This window comes from Akebia trifoliata, chromosome 16 (assembly GCF_017979445.1).
Source record: "Akebia trifoliata isolate Shusen 1 chromosome 16, ASM1797944v1, whole genome shotgun sequence".
Lineage (NCBI taxonomy): Eukaryota > Viridiplantae > Streptophyta > Magnoliopsida > Ranunculales > Lardizabalaceae > Akebia > Akebia trifoliata.
The window spans coordinates 18,549,566-18,570,884 of NC_141390.1; the positions used below are offsets into that span (position 1 = coordinate 18,549,566).

Genomic DNA, 21,319 nt, shown 5'->3' on the forward strand with positions numbered 1-21,319 from the left:
TATTTTTTATGTTCAATATCTTGTCTAACAAAGCAACCACTACGTCATAATGCGCCAAAAACGACTGTCCAAAACAGTCATTTTTAAAAAATACGACTGCCCCTACAGTCGGAAAACGAGTCATTTTAAAAGGAGTGGTTTTTTAAAAACGACTGTCCAAGACAGTCGGAAAAAACGACTGTAAAATAGAGATATAGCGACGGTCGGCGACGGTCGCTATAAGGTATCTTGTTTTAAAAAAAAAAATTTATTTTATACCTGACCCCCTCACATGTTGCTAAATGTTGGAGATACCCCTATGTTTTGACATTGATGACCTACACCCCAACTAATAACATGAAAAGACCCAAATGCCCCTCATATTCAACTAGCTTCCATAATGGCTGACCCACAACATTGAACAACGTTGCTCGATTCCCTGATCCCTTGAAAGGAGTTTTACCAAACAAAAGTTCATATAGAAAGATGCCGAAAGTCCACCAATCCACAGCACTCCCATGCCCATTACCTTTGATTATCTCGGGTGCCAAGTATTCATGGGTCCCAACAAATGACATTGACCGAGCCCCGGTTGGCTCCGCAATGAGCTCAGGCAATGGATTGACTTGGTTTCCAATCTCATTTTTGGGTTTTCGATCTTTCTTGGATTTGCTGGAGAAGAGACGGGGCGAGAAGCATGTTGTGGGGGCTACACAGGATGGCTGGATACAAGATGGCTCAATGCAAGCTGGTTGAACACAATAAACAGGGTTCTTCCAGAAGGGTTCAGACTCAAGGGAAGAAGATTTGACAAGAGTTGGGCTGACACTGCATCGGAGGGAGAGGTCAAAGTTGGATAGCATTATGTGTCCATCTTCCCTAACGAGAACATTTTCTGGTTTGACGTCGCGATAGACAATCCCAAGCATGTGAAGGTACTCCAAAGAAAGGAGAACCTCTGCTACATAAAACCTGCATGTTGGGAACAGTTGCACGTCAAACAACGACAAATGTTTCATAAAATAATTTATGGTGAATCTGTTACAGAGCTTAGCATGCTCAGCTGCTAGCTTGCATAGATGAGTGGCAAGCCATTAATGGTGGTTTATGCTCAGTTTCTATCTTGCATAGAAGAGGCTTCATGTATGCAATCTAAATTCAAGGTTACTCCTGTGTGAAACCATCTAAATTCTTCATATCTTAGATTATACAAATGCCAACTTCCATCTATAACAATATTTTCTATTCTTTTAGTACCACAGTGATTCATTATCAATGATAGTTCTCTCGAGCTTAAAAAACAAGCTCTTTATTAACTTTAATATTGGAGCCTACATGTTGTAAGATTTAGATTCAATTGATAGCGTTTCTCCTTCCACTAAAATAAATAAGAAAGTAAGAGAGTTCACTGGTACCTGAAAGTAGTTAATCATAGTCTGGGAGTGGTCACCAAGCTTCCCTCCATATATAACTCTACCCCCTCGTTTCATAAGAAGTAGCTGCATCGAAACCACAGAGATAATTTAAAATAAATTATAATATGGTTGCATATATGAAATTAAACTAAATGATAAGGACCCTATCGATCACCAATCAGGACGCTTTCAAGACGGCCATTTGGGTGGCGTCTATATGATCCATTGGAGTGCACCATATGACTTAACCACTATATTCTGAGATTGGGCACTCAAACCCGAGTTTCTTAACTCCGAATACTCAAAAAAATAGAACATGAGGGCCCAATCAAAGGGATGGAGGCATTACTTACATGTTGGGTGCAATAGTCCCCTCCAGTGGCAGCAACTAATGATAGATGCCATACCATATCTTGGGCCAGCCATAGTAATTTTCTTTTGTCATCACCATCACCACCACCACCACCACCCCCCTTTTTGCTATCTTCATCTTAAGTTTACTTCTTACATGGAAGCATGGTGTCTCCAATTTTAGTAGGTACACATATCTTAGATATGGGTTTTGTGCCAACAGGAAGTAGTAGTGATATGAAGCCTTTTAAAACGATTTTTAAAACGAGAATAATGCATATTACAATTTTTTTTAGATGTTGGCAAGGTGCTTCAATGACCTAAAGCGTGGAAAGAGACCAAGAAGACTCAAGTTACGTGATAACAATATACGAGGGGGTGCACAACCATGAAAGCCCTTGTGTTGTGTAATACAACCATAAGCCTTTTATGGTTCCCAACAGCAGGGATTGTGCCACAAACACCCATGTATTACATGTTAAGAAACGATATGCAAGGATTTATTTCCATAAGAATACATCAAAAACTCGAATATAAATTGCTCTTTAATTGATTTCTGAAAGCACTTATAAACCCAAAAAGCACTTCTCTAAACAAGGTCACCAAACAATAGATATCACAATGGTGACTATTGTAAAAATGATTCAAAGAGATGTGATGTGATCCCACAGAAGCACACTATTGAAAGCATCATCCTTCTTTGAGACCCATCATCAATAACAAACAACAATGCCATAGTTGGCAAATAATAAAACATGTATTATTTCCTTTTTATTTCTTTTTTTCTTCCAAATCTAGAAAAGGAAGAAAAAAGTAAAAGCAAAAAATCTATATTTAACTAGATTATTAACCTCAAAGAAAATCAGTTCAAAGTTTTCCCTTGATACTAATAAGCATATGGAGTTCAATTCAACACTACCTCAGAGATTAATGTAGAAATAATGCTGAACCATCACTCAGAACAATACTTAACCTAAAGAATTCAACATCACACACCTTCATCAATTGCCACACACATACACATGAATCCACTAAAGCAGATGATCTAAAAGCTTACCAAAGGGAGTGCATCAATGAAATAGCTGTAAATTGTATCAAGAGGACGCATATTGTAATCCGCTAGAGTACAAATAGCAGCCAGATGGCATTAATTGTGTCCCCCTGTTCAAACAAGTTATAGTATAAATAACTTTGAAAGTATAACCATTCTAATATCTAATTGTTTGCTCTATGAAACCAAAATCCCATGCTTTATTGAGTTGAATGTTGAGCTAGCAAGAAACATGTTCCAACAATGTAAACCACATCATCTTATGGATAATGGAACCAAGAAAATGAAATGGTCTCTTTAAAACATTACCTACCCATCAATTTTCATTGGACCTTCCTCTCAATGCATGTCAATGCTAAAGCTACACTCCATATGCTTTGCCTTGGTCCTATTTATTCTAAATTCCTTGAATAGTGTAAGGAGTGTTCAAATTGGCGCAGAAGATTGTTTGGTGAAGAAAGGCATAGTGTACAAAAAAAAGCATTCAACTAATTATGTGTGTGTGTGTGTGTGTCTGTCTTAAAGATAAGGTAATATGGGCAAATCTGAAATACTCATCTCCACTAACTTCTTACCTTTGAGGCAAGGCCTTTGGCTGCAAGATCTTGCATAGTAATTTGAACAGCCCCAGGTTGCTTTGGTCCACATGACACCCACGTGTCATTAGATGTCTTAATGAAAAACATTGCATCTTGAGTTTTGTGAACGGGTTCGAAGAGAACGTCTTTTACCTGTCAAAGATCCAAGGAGTGTGATACCAATCTAATCTCAACAACATCACTCAAGAAAAGATGTACAACAGCACCAAAACATTGAAGTGAATGAATGAAAATAATCTATTAAAGTCTGTTTACGTACACAAACAGAAATATCCGAACCAAAGAACCCTTCCGTCTTGTGTGCCAAGGTCTCAAAGTCACTTTCAGTCAAGTTGTGAGGGGTATCTCCTAGATGAACCTGCTCATAACCATCAAGTTCGATGACAGAAGCAACTAAAAAGATAAATGTTACAATTACCCATATTTTAATGGACTGATTTTCTCACCTCTTTAACCTCCTCAACAGCATAGGAAGCTTTTATTGGTATTCCCAGCTCTTTCGGTTGGACATCGATAATGACAAACACAAGGTTGGCAACACAGCTGCAATAACAAAATGAATTTAAAACTTTAAGTCTGTCGTTTTCTCCTTTAAGTTATATGTATGAATGTGTGTATTTATGCATGAATACAGTAATGTAATGAAAAATATGAACCTAAACAAGTCAACGAATGATAAGTGGTAAGCAAGACTACCAAGAGTAACAGTTTATGGCCATTTGAAGTTTTGAAGATGTTTCACAATCATGATACCAACAACAAAAGAAAAAAAACACTTAATAATACCTTTGAGTGCTGTGAAACCTCTTTTGACGAGCTCCCGGAAGTGGATATAAGCCATAAAACTGCAAGCCAAAGCTGTCCATAGCTGAACCACCCGAACTCCTAGTTTCTGACCGGCTTCTACACCAAAGCCAAAGCTGTCAATTATTATTCGTATTTATTCAAAATATAACACTATACACAAAGAGTAACAGTTTACTTTTGAAAGGGGAAATTTGTTTATGTTGCTGACCCCAATAGTTGGGATAAGGCATTATGAAACACTCGAAGGAAGAAACACAGTTACACAGCCATAAGAACGTAAGAGAATCATTGTAATCATGACTTATGATTACTTGAGAACCTCTCCAACAAACCAAAACCAGAAAACATTGCAAGCTAATTTTTTTAAAAAAATGGCTACAAATAAAATGAAAGATGTAGTCATTTTTATGGTGGATCCTTGACTAGATTCTGCCAAAAAATAGACTTTCCCTCATATTCGGCCTTGAGGTTTTGTTGCCTAAGCTGAATCAGCCTTCACTTTTTCAATCAGATCGGCAGCATCTTGAAAACACTTATGATGTTCTCTGCTCCACCTTCTCCTATTGACACTCCAAACTTCTCTTCCAGAGCCATATAATAAAACACACAGTGATAACTACTCACTGCATCATATTTTGATTTTCAAATCAATCACAAAATGTTTTTAACTTAAAAAAGAATCTCTTGGCTAATACTTATCATCTTGTCGTAAAGTTATATACATATGCAACAGGGGAAGGTGGGTAATTTGATCAATTATCATATGGTTAATATATGGAAAAAAGGTGAAACTTTGTGACCAAAACATGCTTTAGTAACATTATATCTTTTTGATAACTACTCAGTATATCATGATATTACATTTGATGCACTTGCCCACACAGTGATGAGTCTGGGACTGAGTTTTGGTGAAGATGATCTCCAGTAACAAAACAAAAAAAGAAGCTATTTTGAAACTTCTAATCACTTTGTTTGATGTTGTTAGAAAGAGCTGATTTTTGTTAAGGATGATCACCATGGCGAGAAGTTTTAGCGAAAAATTACCTCTCTCTCTCTCTCTCTCTCTCTCTCTCTCTCTCTCTCTCTCACACGCACACATATATATAAACATGAGTACATGTAAATGGTGGCACTTACAATAATGGGAAAGCTGTTTTGTTGGCACATGGTGTTTTTGATCTGTGGAGCAGCAGGAAGGGTGACCAAAGGAGCTGGAGAGAGAGAAAGGAAGGCAGCCATGATATTAGTTCACAAGGTTTGAGAAGAGAGATTGAAAGAATACCCAAAGCTAAACTAGTTTGATTGGTTATTCAGTTGAGTTCTTTATATATATAGAGAGGTTCTCAAGAGCCTAGACAATGAAAGGTGATGGTACCAAAGTTGGCTGTACTTTAAGCCCAATGACTTGAGCGGTCTATACAATGTATTGTGTCCTCTTGTGCTTGCAATGGACAATAAGATGAATTGCACATTAGAGAAAAGGCAAAAATAGATATCAGAATCTGATAAAGTTTCTGCCTATTGATCCTCTAGTTGGGCTCAGTTCAATGGAGACACCATTATTCTGTCTGGACTTTGGAATCTACTCTTATACTGTGTATACGAGGTACCTTGGATTCTCTTAGACTCTCCAAAACTGCTTGTCTCCTCTGACATTTTCAATTTCTGATTTAGTCAGCCACATACACCAAATGAAGCATGTCTCTAATAATGTAGATTACAATTAAGTCTTTTATTCCATTTTAATAGATTGGAGAAAATTCAAGTTGTGTTTGAAAGAACAAAAAGAAAAAAAAATCCTTCAAGTTCGGACAAGACACCTATAAGACCACCACCAAAGGGACACAAAATTGCCTTTTTCAAATTTGGAGGAGCCAAAACCAAAGGGACAGATGAACTTGAATTCTTCTTCAAGTTCAGACAAGACACCTATAAGACCACCACCACCAACTAGTCCCCATCTACTATCTTTGGGCGAACTAGAATTCAGGAAGGCCTTCTTGATTTTAAGCTACTATGGGAAGTACGTTAATGTTTAATTTATTATTATTCTTATTTTCTATGGTTGTGCATGGACTTGAATGGACGATTACAATTGATAGGAAGAAGCTGGAGGAATCTATCTTAGTGGATTTGATTCAAAGTATGAAAAACTTACCCTTGACCGAGTTTGAATCACAACTTTGGAGACTTGTTGGGCAGAAATGTATTGAGGAAACAGATAGAAACAAGGTAAAATATTCTGTCTTTTCATACTTATTTTTTTCTTTTGAAGCTCACATGTCTTTGGCATATCGCCCACATATACTATCCATATTCAATTATTTTGTGTCTAACTTCTGTAACCTTCATATTACTAGGTACCACCATATGATATACATTGTGAAATTTCAATGGAGTGAGTTGCAAAGTAAAGAATGAATTTAAAGAGGTTCTAGAAAGCCCAATCATATATTACATTGTGAATTCTTTCAAGAATGAGGATACTTGACTTAACTTGCTCTCATGTATAATTAAGGTGGATTCTAGAACGTATACTTACTACAACAGCATGTAATTACTTTTTGTAGTTAATATCTTTTAGAGGTTCAGCCAAAATTAGGCAAATAGAAATGAAATTGTAACGGCATTGTCTATCTAATGGTGGTGGTGGGGGCAACATCTCTGTCTTTCTTATCTAAAATGTAATTCATTGATTGCATGACACATTATTTCTTTTTTGTTTACAGAGCCTTGATTGGGATTCTGGAAGAACATATATTTACCGCTGTTATGTTGATCCAGATGGTTCTTACACCTTTACTTAAATAATTAATTCTTTTTGTTTACATGTGTGACCAATTCAGGAAAAAAAAAAGGTTAGATTAAATGAATATGCATTAGTTGTAATGGATTCGATTCTCTTAGGAATTGTTACGAACAGTTGGTGCATATTAATCTGAAAGAAATATAATATGAAGGAAAAACTTCAAAATCAAACAAGAATAATCTAAAATGTTGAATGCAAACTTCAAAACATTTGAAACCCTAAATTAATTAAGAAAAATCTTAGATTGTTACGTACCCACTTAAATCGGATCAGAAAAATAATAAAAAGAAGAGATTGAGATTGATCTCGTTCGAGGGAGATCGGACCTCCTAGGCCGCCAATTCGAGACGGTGAATATCCAAAATCCAATAGGATCTTAATGATAATTTCTCTGCATATTTTTCATTAGTCTAATAATGAATTTAAATACAAAGAATTACTACATTAACTACCCACTTATCCAAACTACCCACTCTCCTATTCATTCAAGTAACTACCCCATAAGCATAACTCCATAACTCCATAACTCCTACACAATTCGTAACTACCCTTACCCATTACCTAAGACTCCTTAACTAATTAAAACAATTAAAATAAAATACATCAAGATGCATCAAATCTTGATACAAGTCAATAAATTTCTAGGCACATAACATTCTCTACCTGATGTGAACCTTCTTGGATTAAAACCTTCTCTTGATGATCTCTTCTAAGAACCCTTTTATTCGAAGGCTTCGAACGTTCTAGATTGTTTTAAAACAAATTCAAAATGTTGATCGGACTAAAACCCCAAGGAAACTAAGTCCTTGAAACCTCAATCTAATGACACCACAAGGATTGATCACTTCCTTGATAAGTCGAAGAGTCATGTCTTTTCTTCAAGAACTCGAATGAAAACTCATAAAGAACTCATAAAGAACCCATAAAGAAAACATGAAACAAAACACAAGTTTCTTTGAATAAACTTCAAAATCTCGTAAGATGTAAATTATCAATTGTGTCCCAATTACAAAATGAGGTGCCTTTTTATAGACAAATTAGATCAAGATTAATTCTAATTAGTCCTTGGAAAAATAAAGAAAGTCTAATTAGTCCTTAGGAAATAAAGAATTCAAACTAAGGACAATTAGAACATAAAAATTCCCAATTAACCCTTGCATTCAAATTGATCTTCCAAATTGACCTTTTGCATAAAAAGATAGTTGACCATCCTTGATGAAACTTTGATATCTCCGAAGTTAGCCTTAGAATCTTTTAGAATGGTCTCTTTGTATTGGACTTCCACAATCAAGCCTTGGAATGCCTCTTCCATCCGTTTTGTCCTTGCCCTAGTCATTGGACCGCCAATTCCTTGCAATGGTTCTTGAGAAGACTTGGAAACAGCAACTCGATCTCCATTATTCTCCCCCTCTTCGAAAAGATTCGTCCTTGTTGATAGGACAGTAGAAAATAGAAGCTTAGTTCCTAACTTACTCCATAAAGTACGCCAAAAATAACTAAGGAACTTAACATCTCTGTCACTAACAATTGATTTAGGTAGCCCATGCAATCGAACTACCTCCTTGAAGAACAAATCAGCAATATGTGTTGCGCCATTGGTTTTAGTACATGCAATAAAATGGGCCATCTTACTAAACCTATCAACAACAATAAATATACTATCTTTACCATTTTGAGTCCTTGGCAATCCTAAAACAAAATCCATAGAAATATCAATCCAAGGCTGATTAGGTACAGGCAAAGGGGTATACAAGCCATGCGGTCGAATTTTAGACTTTGCTTGCTTACATGTAATGCACTTGTCACAAATAGATTGAACATCATGCTTTATATGGGACCAATAAAAATGCTCACGTAAGATATCTAAAGTTTTTAGGACACCAAAATGACCCATTAAACCTCCCCCATGACTTTCCCTTACAAGTAATTCACGAATAGAACAATTAGGCACGCACAATTTATCTTTCTTGAAAAGAAATCCTTCATGCCTATAAAAGTCACCAGACGCACACTTAGCACATGCATTCCATACTTGGCTGAAATCAGAATCATTGGCATACAAATCTTTAATTAATTCAAAACCAAGTAGTTTAGTTTGCAATGAAGTAAGTAATACGTACCTTCTTGATAATGCATCGGCCACAACATTTTCCTTCCCACGTTTATATTTAATTACATAAAGAAATGTTTCTATAAATTCCAACCATGTAGCATGTCTTTTATTAAGCTTACCTTGGGTCTTCAGGAATTTTAAGCTCTCATGATCAGAATGAATGATAAATTCCTTTGACCATAAATAATGTTGTCATGTTCGAAGAGTTCTCACTAGTGCATAAAGCTCTTTGTCATAAGTAGGATAATTCAATGCTGTCCCACTTAGCTTTTCACTAAAATAAGTTATTGGCTTAGAATCCTGCATCAAAACAGCTCCTACTCCAATCCCGGATGCATCACACTCTATTTCAAAAGCTTTATCAAAGTTTGGCAAACACAACAAAGGTGCATTAGTTAACTTATCTTTCAAAGTTTGGAAAGCCTGATCATGCACATTAACCCAATTAAAAACAACATTCTTTTTAACAAGTTCATTCAAAGGTGCAGCAATAGAACTAAAATCCTTAACAAACCTTCGATAAAAACTTGCTAAACCATGGAAACTTCTTACCTCGTTCACATTCTTCGGTGTAGGCCAATCCTTTATTGCCCTTACCTTTTCCTCATCAACACTAATTCCCTGTGAACTAACAACAAATCCAAGAAACACAACAGATTCCATACAAAATGTGCATTTTTTAAGATTAACATATAATTGGTGTTCTCTTAACACACTAAATACAACATGCAAATGCTTCACATGGTCATCAACATTTTTGCTATAGACTAAAATATCATCAAAGTAAACTACCACAAATTTTCCCATGAAAGCACGCAAGACATGGTTCATTAATCTCATGAATGTACTAGGTGCGTTAGTTAAACCGAATGGCATTACTAACCATTCATACAACCCATATCTAGTTTTAAATGCAGTTTTCCATTCATCTCCCTCTTTCATGCGAATCTGATAATACCCATTCTTTAGATCAATTTTAGAAAACAAATGAGAGCCATGCAATTCATCAAACATATCATCTAACCTAGGGATAGTATGTCTATATTTTACCGTTATCTTATTAATAGCTCGACAATCCACACACATGCGCCATGTTCCATCTTTCTTTGGTACTAAGAGAACAGGAACCGAACATGGGCTGAGACTTTCCCTCACAAATCCCTTCTGCAATAGTTCATCCACTTGCCTCTGTATCTCCTTTGTTTCCTCGGGATTAGCTCTATAAGCAGGTCTATTTGGTATAGCAGAACCAGGTATGAAGTCTATTTGGTGCTCAATTCCTCTTAAAGGAGGTAAACTGTGTGGAATCTCCTCGGGAAAAAGATCCTCAAAATCCTGCAATAAAGACACAAAAACACTAGGCAAAGAGAAGTTAAGATCGGTAGTGGAAAAATAAACATCTTTGTACATTAGAACTAGAACTTGTGGTCTTACTATCATTACACTTTTAACATCATGTTTGTCAGTAAGTACACTCAGTACTTTATTCTTATCTCTAGGTTGCTCATTTTGCTCTCCTTTTTGCTCACACTTTTGTTTCTCTCTCTTTTTGCACTCACTTGCTATCCTAACCTGGTCTTCATAAGCTTGCAAAGCTTTGAGAGGGGCCAATACAATTTTTCGATTGTTCATTACAAAAGAATAACGATTTTTATACCCATCATGCGACACTCTCCTATCAAATTGCCACGGTCGACCAAGCAATATATGACCGGCATGCATCGGTGCCACATCACAAATAACCTCATCCACATACTTGCCTATTGAGAAAGGAACCCGAACTTGCTTATTTACCTTCACTTCTCCACAATCATTCAACCATTGAAGCTTATACGATTTAGGATGTTTCTGCCATTTCAAATTCAACTTCTCTACCAACAAGGTACTAGCAACATTAGTACAACTCCCACTATCAATAATCAATGTACAGACTTTATCCTTCACGTGGCATCTTGTGTGAAAAATATGCTCACGTTGCTCCTCATCTCCTTCATCCTTAGGCTGTATACTCAAAGCTCTCCTGGTGACAAGTAAATCACCATGCACAGGCTCTTCTACTTCAACATCAGAACAATCCTCTAATGGAGGCATCTCGTTGTCACTTGAACTAGCACTTTCAATGTCTCCGTTTGCCAATACAACCATAACCCTTTTGTTTGGGCATTCAGAAGCAATATGACCAAATCCTTGGCGCCTAAAACACTTAATCTGACGTGACTTAATAAGAGGCTTTGTTTCAGGTCTATCTTTAGGAATAGAAACCAAAGGCTTTGACTTTACGTCTTCTTTTGGTTTGAAAGAAATTTTGTTGTCCTTCCAATTTGGTCTCCACAGATTATTAGAAGATGATCCAGATCTGAACCTTCTAGACTTGATTTGCTTTTCCACTTTAATGGCTTTGTGCAGTAACTCTTCCATCTCCACATAATGGTGCAACTCAACCACATCAGCAATCTCTTTGTTCAATCCGACAATGAATCTAGCCATGGTTGCTTCTCTATCTTCCTCTATGCTTGCTCTAATCATGGCAATCTCCATTTCTTTATAATAATCCTCTACACTCATGGAACCTTGAACCAACCCTTGTAATTTAATATACAAATCTCGATAGTAATGGCTAGGAATAAATCTTTTACGCATCACTGACTTCATTTCATCCCATGATCGAATAGGTCTCTCACCATTTCTACGCCTATTGATCACCAATTGATCCCACCATATACTGGCATAGTTTGTAAATTCCACTGCGGCTAGCTTTATTTTTTTTATCCTCGGAATAATTATGACAATCAAAAACGTGTTCAACTTTCCTTTCCCACTCCAAATATAATTCAGGATCATTCTTTCCGTGAAAGGTCGGAATCGTCATCTTTATGCTACCCAAATTGTTATCTTCTTTGAAATCTACTTTCTTATCCCGTCGATAATGTACTCTCTCCGCTTCGGAATGAATATCTTCTTCTCCGTCGAACTCATGTCTTCGATATGGTTTAGATTCATTAGAGGATTCCATATTGTCCAACCTTGAATTCAACAATTTAAATTGATCATGAACGGCCTTGATGAATAATTTTAAGTCGGTCTCATGTGGTTCTCCCCCTTCCTTACTCATGGTTGAAACCCTGTAAGTTAAAATAAACGAAAACAACAAAAAATATGCAACAATCTTGTAAGTCCTGGAAAGTGATGAAAATGATGGAATTGAAGGTCGAAACGGTGTGGAACGAGGCTATGCCTATACAACTTGTAGATCTCGAAAAGAGCTTCGATTTGATATGCACTAATAGTCGTTCCGATATCCGGATCAAAAGTTATGGCCGTTTGAAGTTAACAACTCCAATTTATCGATTTTCTGTAACTACAAATAGCAACTAACAAATCTTTTTTTTTTTTTTTAAACCAAGCCCAGCAAAAAGAAACAATAAATCAGCCTTTAAGGTACTTAATCAGAAGTTAGAGTTCAATAACCGCAAAAATTCAGCATTCGATGTTCATACAACAAAAGAAAATTTGTGTATGGTTCTTAATAGAAACAAAAATTCAACAAACCCAAAAAAAAAAAAAAAAAATTCAACATTTAACAGAAACTATGGTACGTAACACAAGCCCACGATTCCACTCTTAAAAGAAAACAAGAAAATTCGTTATGGGTGTTAATTTCAGCAAGAATAAGATATAAAAAAAATATAAAAATATAAAAAATTCTAGCAAAACACGTTACATGAATCAGTGAACAAGAAGTGCACAGATTTCAGCAAGTTAATTTTTATTTTTTTTTTATTTTAAGAATTAGTTATTAACCACTTCTTTTTTAACGATTATATCACAGATTCAAGTTGGAAGGATTAGTGGCGCAATTACGTTGATACAATTGCTGCAGTTTCAGCAAGAAATCCAATGTAGTTCAGCAAACAGAAAAAGAAAACAAAACAAACTAAAACTTGTTGGTTGAATTCGAAGATGACAATCCCACAGATGGTTTTGTTCCTTAAAGACAGTCAAGAAAGTCGACCAATCAGGTCTGTTTTCAGCCAAAAGAATACAGCCCAAAAACATTAAGAGACATAAATTCAGAAAATGCAGAAATTAAAATCTGAAGATCTATTAGTTCATATCTATTTTCAGTCAAAAGAATTTAGAAATTCGTTTCTGAATTTTCTCAGTTATAATGTTTGGCATACAAACTTAAAACAAGGTGAAAAAATCAGAAACATTACACCAATTTGGATGAAAATATGAACTCGGCAAGAATTCCAACAATAGAACGATGATCAGCAATTGACAACAACGTTTGAAGGTACTACGATGAAGATTAACAAATTCATACAAATCGCGATACAATGTCAAACCATTAAAGACAACTCTATGTCCAAGACAATTCTCCAAACGAAAATTTCAGAAATCAAGAATCACAATCGAGTATTCTGTTATGGCTGAAATTTCAAGAAGCTCAATTTGCAGATGTACATATAAGGAATTAGAAAGAATGTTGAAGATCGAACATTGATTTCCAATTTCAGCAAAATAGAATAACCAATAACACGTGGTGGCTGAATTCCAGAAATTTTTTTTTTTTTTCAATGAACAACACAGCAAAACATGGCTGTTGGGGCTGTGTTTCAGCAACAAATCAAGTTGTGGACAGCAACTTTGGTTTGTTCTTGTACACGAAATTAAAATCTGAATATTTTAAAAACAAAGATGATCATGTAGCTCGTATATCTTAGATTGATTGTTGATGATCGATCACAATTTGTAATTTTAGCAAGAAAAAATTTCAGAATTCACAAAGAAAATACCGCAAAGAAAATGCAGAATTCACAAAGAACTATGTAAGAACAACTACGAAATTCAATGAATGTTCATGGTTTCCAACAAGAACGTATCAAGAATGTTTTGAAATAATAAAAAACCTGGTTTCTAGCCATCATTGGCTTTGAATTGATATGAATTTTGTTGGGAAGCAAGATATACCACGTTTGATCTCCAATTCGAATGTCACCCGAACCAAATCTTCGAAGGATTACTTCAATCTTGATGTATTTTCCAGCAATCTTGATGCTCTGATACCAAATGATGTGAACCTTCTTGGATTAAAACCTTCTCTTGATGATCTCTTCTAAGAACCCTTTTATTCGAAGGCTTCGAACGTTCTAGATTGTTTTAAAACAAATTCAAAATGTTGATCGGACTAAAACCCCAAGGAAACTAAGTCCTTGAAACCTCAATCTAATGACACCACAAGGATTGATCACTTCCTTGATAAGTCGAAGAGTCATGTCTTTTCTTCAAGAACTCGAATGAAAACTCATAAAGAACTCATAAAGAACTCATAAAGAAAACATGAAACAAAACTCAAGTTTCTTTGAGTAAACTTCAAAATCTCGTAAGATGTAAATTATCAATTGTGTCCCAATTACAAAATGAAGTGCCTTTTTATAGACAAATTAGATCAAGATTAATTCTAATTAGTCCTTGGAAAAATAAAGAAAGTCTAATTAGTCCTTAGGAAATAAAGAATTCAAACTAAGGACAATTAGAACATAAAAATTCACAATTAACCCTTGCATTCAAATTGATCTTCCAAATTGACCTTTTGCATAAAAAGATAGTTGACCATCCTTGATGAAACTTTGATATCTCCGAAGTTAGCCTTAGAATCTTCTAGAATGGCCTCTTTGTATTGGACTTCCACAATCAAGCCTTGCAATGCCTCTTCCATCCGTTTGGTCCTTGCCCTAGTCATCGGACCGCCAATTCCTTGCAATGGTTCTTGAGAAGACTTGGAAACAGCAACTCGATCTCCATTACTACCCCTTGTAAAAAAACATTGTCCTCAAGGTTTCAATCTAGAAAGTATTCCCTCCCCCTTCATCTTCAATTTCCTTTCCATCATCTCGTTCGTCAATTTCATCAATTTCTTTTGGCCAATTCCCCTCTAAAAGGAAAAGTTGCTGAACTTTACATTTATGACCTTGGGAGAATTTCTCATCGCAATTATAACATAACCCACGATCTCTACGCTCTTTCATCTCTACAGGTGAGAGTCGTTTAAGAGCAACTGATAATGGTTTTCCTGAATGAACGATTGTGTTGGTGTCATTTATAGGGTCATTCATCCGCTTTCGAGCCAATATTTTTTCTTCTTGCATGCAAGCGAGGCCGATTGCATCAGTGAGTGTTCTTGGTTTCAACATCTGAACACTCAAACGAATTTCATCTTTCAATCCTCCTACAAAACAACTCACCATGAAGGACTCATTAAGACCTTCAGTTCTGTTTGCTAACTCTTCAAACTGAGTTTGATATTGCTCCATCGAAGACGTTTGTTGCAGTTTAGACAGCATAGCCGTTGGATCCTCGTATGGTGAAGAGCCGAATCAACTTGCAAAGCAGAAGCAAGTGATTCCCAATTTGAAATTGCTCTTGACCATTCCATCCAACGAAACCATTGGAGTGCCTTCCCTTCCATGTGAAAGGAAGCTATAAGTAGCCTTTGTGTGAAGGGTGTCTGCTGGTGTAAGAAGAATTGCTCTGCCCTATAAAGCCAATCATCTGGATCCACCCCAGTAAACCTTGGAAATTCCAGTCGTACTGTCCGAGTTTGAATTCCCTTGTCAATATCAAATTGATAAGGTTCATCAAGTCTGTTAATTGTTTTACTGGAACTCTCCCCTATCTCCATGCCTTTTTTTTTAGAGAGGTGCTCAATTTTGGTGTCCAAACTTGAAACTTTCAGCACTAGCTCATTAAGCATCTTCCCATGAATCTCTGTGGTTTCCTTCAAGAAACCCATCATCTCATTGAGTTTGGCATTTCGTGTTCCTTCCGCCATTTCAGAATCTACCGCTCTGATACCAATGTTACGTACCCACTTAAATCGGATCAGAAAAATAATAAAAAGAAGAAAGAGATTGAAATTGATCTCATTCGAGGGAGATCGGACCTCCTAGGCCACCAATTCGAGACGGTGAATCTCCAAAATCCAATAGGATCTTAATGATAATTTCTCTGCATATTTTTCATTAGTCTAATAATGAATTTAAATACAAAGAATTACTACATTAACTACCCACTTATCCAAACTACCCACTCTCCTATTCATTCAAGTAACTACCCCATAAGCATAACTCCATAACTCCATAATTCCTACACAATTCGTAACTACCCTTACCCATTACCTAAGACTCCTTAACTAATTAAAACAATTAAAATAAAATACATCAAGATGCATCAAATCTTGATACAAGACAATAAATTTCTAGGCACATAACATAGATTCAATCAAAAACTTTAACATACCTAAAGATTCGGTCAATCGAACAAAGCCCTAAAACTTTCGATCAAACGCCGATTCATTATGCCCTAAAACTTGCAAATCGAAAATGATTGCGTCTTCAAAATCACAGATTCTGTGAGTGAGAGATCGAGCAAAGATCTTTCAATCAAACTCCAATCAATTTCTTTCCACACAAAAAAATCCGAACGATCTACTTTCAAAAATGAAAAACCTGATCGATTCAGAGAGAGTGAGAGAGTCGAGTGAGTGAGAGAGAGGGAGAAACGCTAGATCAAAGCTTAGAGTTGATTCGAGAAGATAGATCCGAGAGAGAGAGATTCGAGAATACAGATCTGAAAGAGAGATTAGAGAAGAGAGATTAGAGAAGAGAGATTCAAGAAGAGAGTGAGAGTGAGAGTGAGAGAGAGAGACAGAGACAGAGAGAGAGAGACGAGTAGAGAGTGAGAGTGAGAGGAGCGTTCGACAATGGCGGAAGTCGAGTTTTATTCGAAGACGAGAGACAGAGAGTCGAGGACGAGAGAGAGAGAGAGAGTGAACGAGAGACCGCAGAGACAGAGAGTCGTTTTTCTCTCGTTTTTTAGAATGGTTATTGGCACCCCAATTTTTACTTCTTCCGTAGAAACGACGGTTAAACGACAGATTAAAACTGTCGCAATTAACGACAGTCTTAAGCAGTCGTTTTTAGAGCAATTATGCCGTCGCGAAAAACGCAATATGACGTAGTGAACAACTTTGTTCTTGGGGTTTCGGGACTGATTTCATCAGCTTGTATCTGTTTAGTACTGGAATACATGCAAGCATCTAAGTTTTTAGATAGAGAACCACCAAGTGTTAGCTCCTAATGACCAAACCCTTGTCTAATGTTTCTAAAATCTAGAGCTTCAAGTACAGAAAGCATAATTTACTTAATTTTTTTTTTTCAATTTGTACTGATTGTCTTTTTCAATTTTTGATCTCTTACTCTGCACTTATTACAGAATACAACACGAATTATTAGCGTCCACAAAGCAAGCTATCTTCCTTGACTCAAGTATTAGTGATACAAATCGAACATGTATTGTATTGGGCAACCATCGAGATGCCACGAGAGTGAGAACAAAATTTAAGGTTTATTAGCTACACTTTATTTTATTCCTTCTTTTGATGAGTGAGACGTTATAATAGGAACTCGCATGAGCTCTTCTAAGATACCCTTAAATGGATACCATTATGGACACTTCCTTCGGCATTGTGTGTGTGGGGAACAATCAATTTTTGTTGTGTGTGCAACACTTGTATCTGTGAAAAGCAGCTATGATTTTGTGCACAACACAACCCTGAAGGTAGTGTTATTTTTGAAATCAGTTTAACAAATTATAAAGAGATAATATATTATTGATCCAATGACATTGGTCATAAAATGTCGAATACAATTATCCTTTCACTAGTTTTTTCCGTCTTCAAATCAGTGATCGATTACAAATTGTAAAGGATCATTTATCTGATACCATTAAAAGGTTATTTATTTTTCAGATAAATAAGATAAAATATCAAAACAGAGGTAGAAAATGGAAGAAAGGGTAGGTAGAATAACAATTTGTGGTTACAATTTTCAACCCTTACTGTCTATTTATAGGTAGACAATGGAATGTTTTATGGGTTATATATATATATATAGGGTCCCTTTCAGCAACAAACATTTTGACAAACATTTTGGCAAAACATTTTTCAAAACATGGGTTAGAGGTTTTGGAATGGGCTGATTTTTGGTGAGGATGATCTCTACGGTGAGGAGATCATCCTCATCAAAAATCAGCCCATTCCAAAACTTCTAGCCCCATGTTAACAGGTTGAAAAATTGTGAACCGTCCATTTTTTGTAAACCATTTTTGATGGGTTAGAAGTTTTGGAATGGGCTGATTTTTGGTGATGATGATCTATTCCCTGTAGAGATCATCCTCACCAAAAATCAGCCCATTCCAAAACCTGTAACCCATATTTTCAAAAATGTTTTGCCAAAATGTTTGTTGCTGAACATTTCCCATATATATATATATATATATATATGGGTCCCTTTCAGCAACAAACATTTTGACAAACATTTTGGCAAAACATTTTTCAAAACATGGGTTAGAGGTTTTGGAATGGGCTGATTTTTGGTGAGGATGATCTCTACGGTGAGGAGATCATCCTCATCAAAAATCAGCCCATTCCAAAACTTCTAGCCCCATGTTAACAAGTTGAAAAATCGTGGACCGTCTATTTTTTGTAAACCATTTTTGATGAGTTAGAAGTTTTGGAATGGGCTGATTTTTGGTGATGATGATCTATTCCCTGTAGAGATCATCCTCACCAAAAATCAGCCCATTCCAAAACCTGTAACCCATATTTTCAAAAATGTTTTGCCAAAATGTTTGTCAAAATGTTTGTTGCTGAACATTTCCCTATATATATATATATATATATATATATATATATATATATATATATATATATATATATATATATATATATATTTTAAATGAATACTCCGCTGATGTGGCATGAACACACGGACCCATAAATCTTTTTTCTCAGAATACACAACTGCACAGTCCCATAAAAGATGTGAAATTGTGTATCCTGAGGAAAAAGATCTATGGTTCCATGTGGGAGCCACGTCAGTCAGCCGAGTGAAGACTTTCTAGTTAGAAAATCATCACTCTTTAAACATAGATAACAATGGTGATGAGTTGTTGAAAGTTGAAACTGAATACGGAAGAGAAGAGGGGTTTCATTATATCTATGGCAAGGAATTGTTGTTACAAGTTATTCAAGTAGTTGGTGTTACAAGTCACTTTGGAGTTTCTGTATGAAATTATATCTAGAAAAAAAAAAAAAAAATGGAACAGTTTTAGTGTTCATTTGAGAGGTAAATAACAAGTAGACAAAGGGTCTTTAATTACTCAACAACCTAAACTACCGCCTTGGGTCCCTATGGAGGAATAATGTAGAATTTGAGATGTTTATTGTAACACATAGGTTTGGTTTTATGTGTTCCACACAAATCAAGTTGTGGGGCTCTTAGATGGTCCACATTGATGGAAATCCTTATAGTTGTTGGAGCAGATAATAATAGGTTTAGGAATATTAAACAAGGAAGACTGAATGGAGAAGCCCCGGAAAGTTTTTATAGGAAACTTTTTAATAAAAGGATAGATGATATAAAAACACATGTTTCCCAATTTAATTCATTTGTTAATATAAGTAACAAAGTGGGTGGCATGTCACATGTGCATTTGACTAAATTTTTTTTGAAAGAAAACCACAATTAAAGAAAACTTGTTTGATACAGAGTGCTGTGTTGTTTACCAAAATCTGATATTATTGTTTGTCTTAAGTGTTGATTTCTAATAAAATGATCAAGATATTCTTAAATGTATAATAAAGCACAAGAATGCTTTAAAATGACCAGAATGAAACTGTAATTAAAATAAAGTATTAAAATTGAATTATTTTTAAAAAGACTCTTCAAATAAAAATCCTATTTAATTTCAATTTGGCTGCACTTGTCGCTCTTCAGCTCCGGGTGTGATGGAGATTTTGTAAAGATGAATGTCTTTCTCTTTGAACCTTGTGAGGGAGTGATTTGTCTTGTTTGTGCCTACTATGCCGATTCAAAGTGCCTTCAATTGATTTTGGCAATGCCCATACTTATAAAATTGCCTCTTCTGCCTCTCCTAGGGGAAATTGGAAGATACGTTCGTCTACTCTTTGCGGTTGGGTCGTTTGTCTAGCCCGAGCAAGTTTTCCTTATCCTTATGCACACCACCTTGCCAACATGACTTTCTAAAGATAGGGATTCCACCGACCTTGGTTCCACCACTCGTTATCAGTATCATGCTCTAGTTGTCGGTGCGTTGGTATTAGGAGGTTTTGCTTGTTTGTTTTGCGACTGGTCGTTTCACTGAGACTTTATGTCGTTGAAGATCTTTTCTCCATGTTTGGCGATGGTCTGGTTTTTGCCTTATCCGAGCTTAACCCTCTCCTTTTTACGTACTACCCCATTGTGGGCGTGATCTTTCTAAGACTGGAAATCTACCAACCCTATCTCTGCTACTTGTCTTTAAGCCTTGTTGTGGTTACTGCCTGAGTACTCCTCAAAGGTTCTATTGCCTAAGCTATCCTCTTGCATGGTTTCCCGAGCTCTACCACTTGGTTGTGAGTTTAACAAGACTTCCCATAGACGACGCCAAAAGTGTGGAGAGGTTTTTAGGCTTTTCCACTCTTCAAGATGTGTATGGCTCTTAGATGATGAGCTTAGTCTTGTTTTTCTATCTTTTCTTCCACGAAAGCATACTTGAATTCTCTTTTGCTCTTCTAATGCCTTCTTGGTCGATCGTAGGTGAGAAAGGAGAGGTGGTTGACCTTGTTCTTAGACCATTTTGGTCAATGGTGGCCATTTGACTTCTTCAGTTTGGGATTTCCTGCCTACTAACTCCAAATCGTCCCGAACTCCTTTTGGCTTTTCATACCTCAAGCTACGGATTGCTATCGTCCTCGACTGATGACTTGAAGTGTCTTTTCTCTTGCATTTGGTGTTATGACTAACCTCCCTACCTGATGACTTCGACTTCCGTTCTTGATCTGTAGCTTCTTTCTCTAATCATGTCTTAATTCACTTCCAACTTCTTGTTGTGGCCAGGAGAAATCTTTTTCTGGTCAGCTCAGCTTTCCTCCCTTATTGGTGTGGGTCAAATGTATTCCTATAGCTGAAGACTTGACTTTGAACTGTGTTTCTATACCTCCTTCTTTGGATTATTGATCCCTTTTTCTTTTCCACTGACTTGGTTGTTCCTCATTTCTCCTTGTTTGGTCTTCCATTATTATGCATGGCGATCTAATGAGATTCGTCTTCTAATGGACTCAACTTTGTT

The 21,319-nt window shown here is 36.2% G+C and overlaps 1 protein-coding gene and 1 pseudogene across 3 annotated transcripts; both read right to left on the bottom strand.

Annotated features, from left to right (window-relative positions):
• Positions 1 to 317: 317 nt before the first annotated feature.
• On the bottom strand, positions 318 to 998 carry LOC147382714 (serine/threonine-protein kinase D6PKL2 pseudogene; annotated as a pseudogene).
• A 1,896-nt stretch (positions 999 to 2,894) lies between these two features.
• Positions 2,895 to 16,789, bottom strand: LOC147382715 (protein SUPPRESSOR OF K(+) TRANSPORT GROWTH DEFECT 1-like). 3 transcript variants are annotated; one of them, XM_086428924.1, is made up of 7 exons: positions 16,427 to 16,789; positions 5,340 to 5,413; positions 4,182 to 4,298; positions 3,842 to 3,938; positions 3,735 to 3,753; positions 3,655 to 3,700; positions 2,895 to 3,527 (listed from the first exon to the last, which is right to left on the bottom strand). In XM_086428924.1, exons 3-7 carry the CDS (start codon positions 4,259 to 4,261, stop codon positions 3,524 to 3,526), a joined length of 246 nt encoding a protein of 81 aa, XP_086285050.1. In that variant the 5' UTR covers positions 4,262 to 4,298; positions 5,340 to 5,413; positions 16,427 to 16,789; the 3' UTR covers positions 2,895 to 3,523. The 3 variants fall into 3 exon arrangements, with proteins under 3 accessions (XP_086285050.1, XP_086285048.1, XP_086285049.1); XM_086428922.1 differs by having other exon boundaries at positions 3,655 to 3,753; positions 16,427 to 16,785; XM_086428923.1 differs by lacking the exon at positions 5,340 to 5,413 and having other exon boundaries at positions 3,655 to 3,753; positions 16,427 to 16,784.
• Positions 16,790 to 21,319: the final 4,530 nt, after the last annotated feature.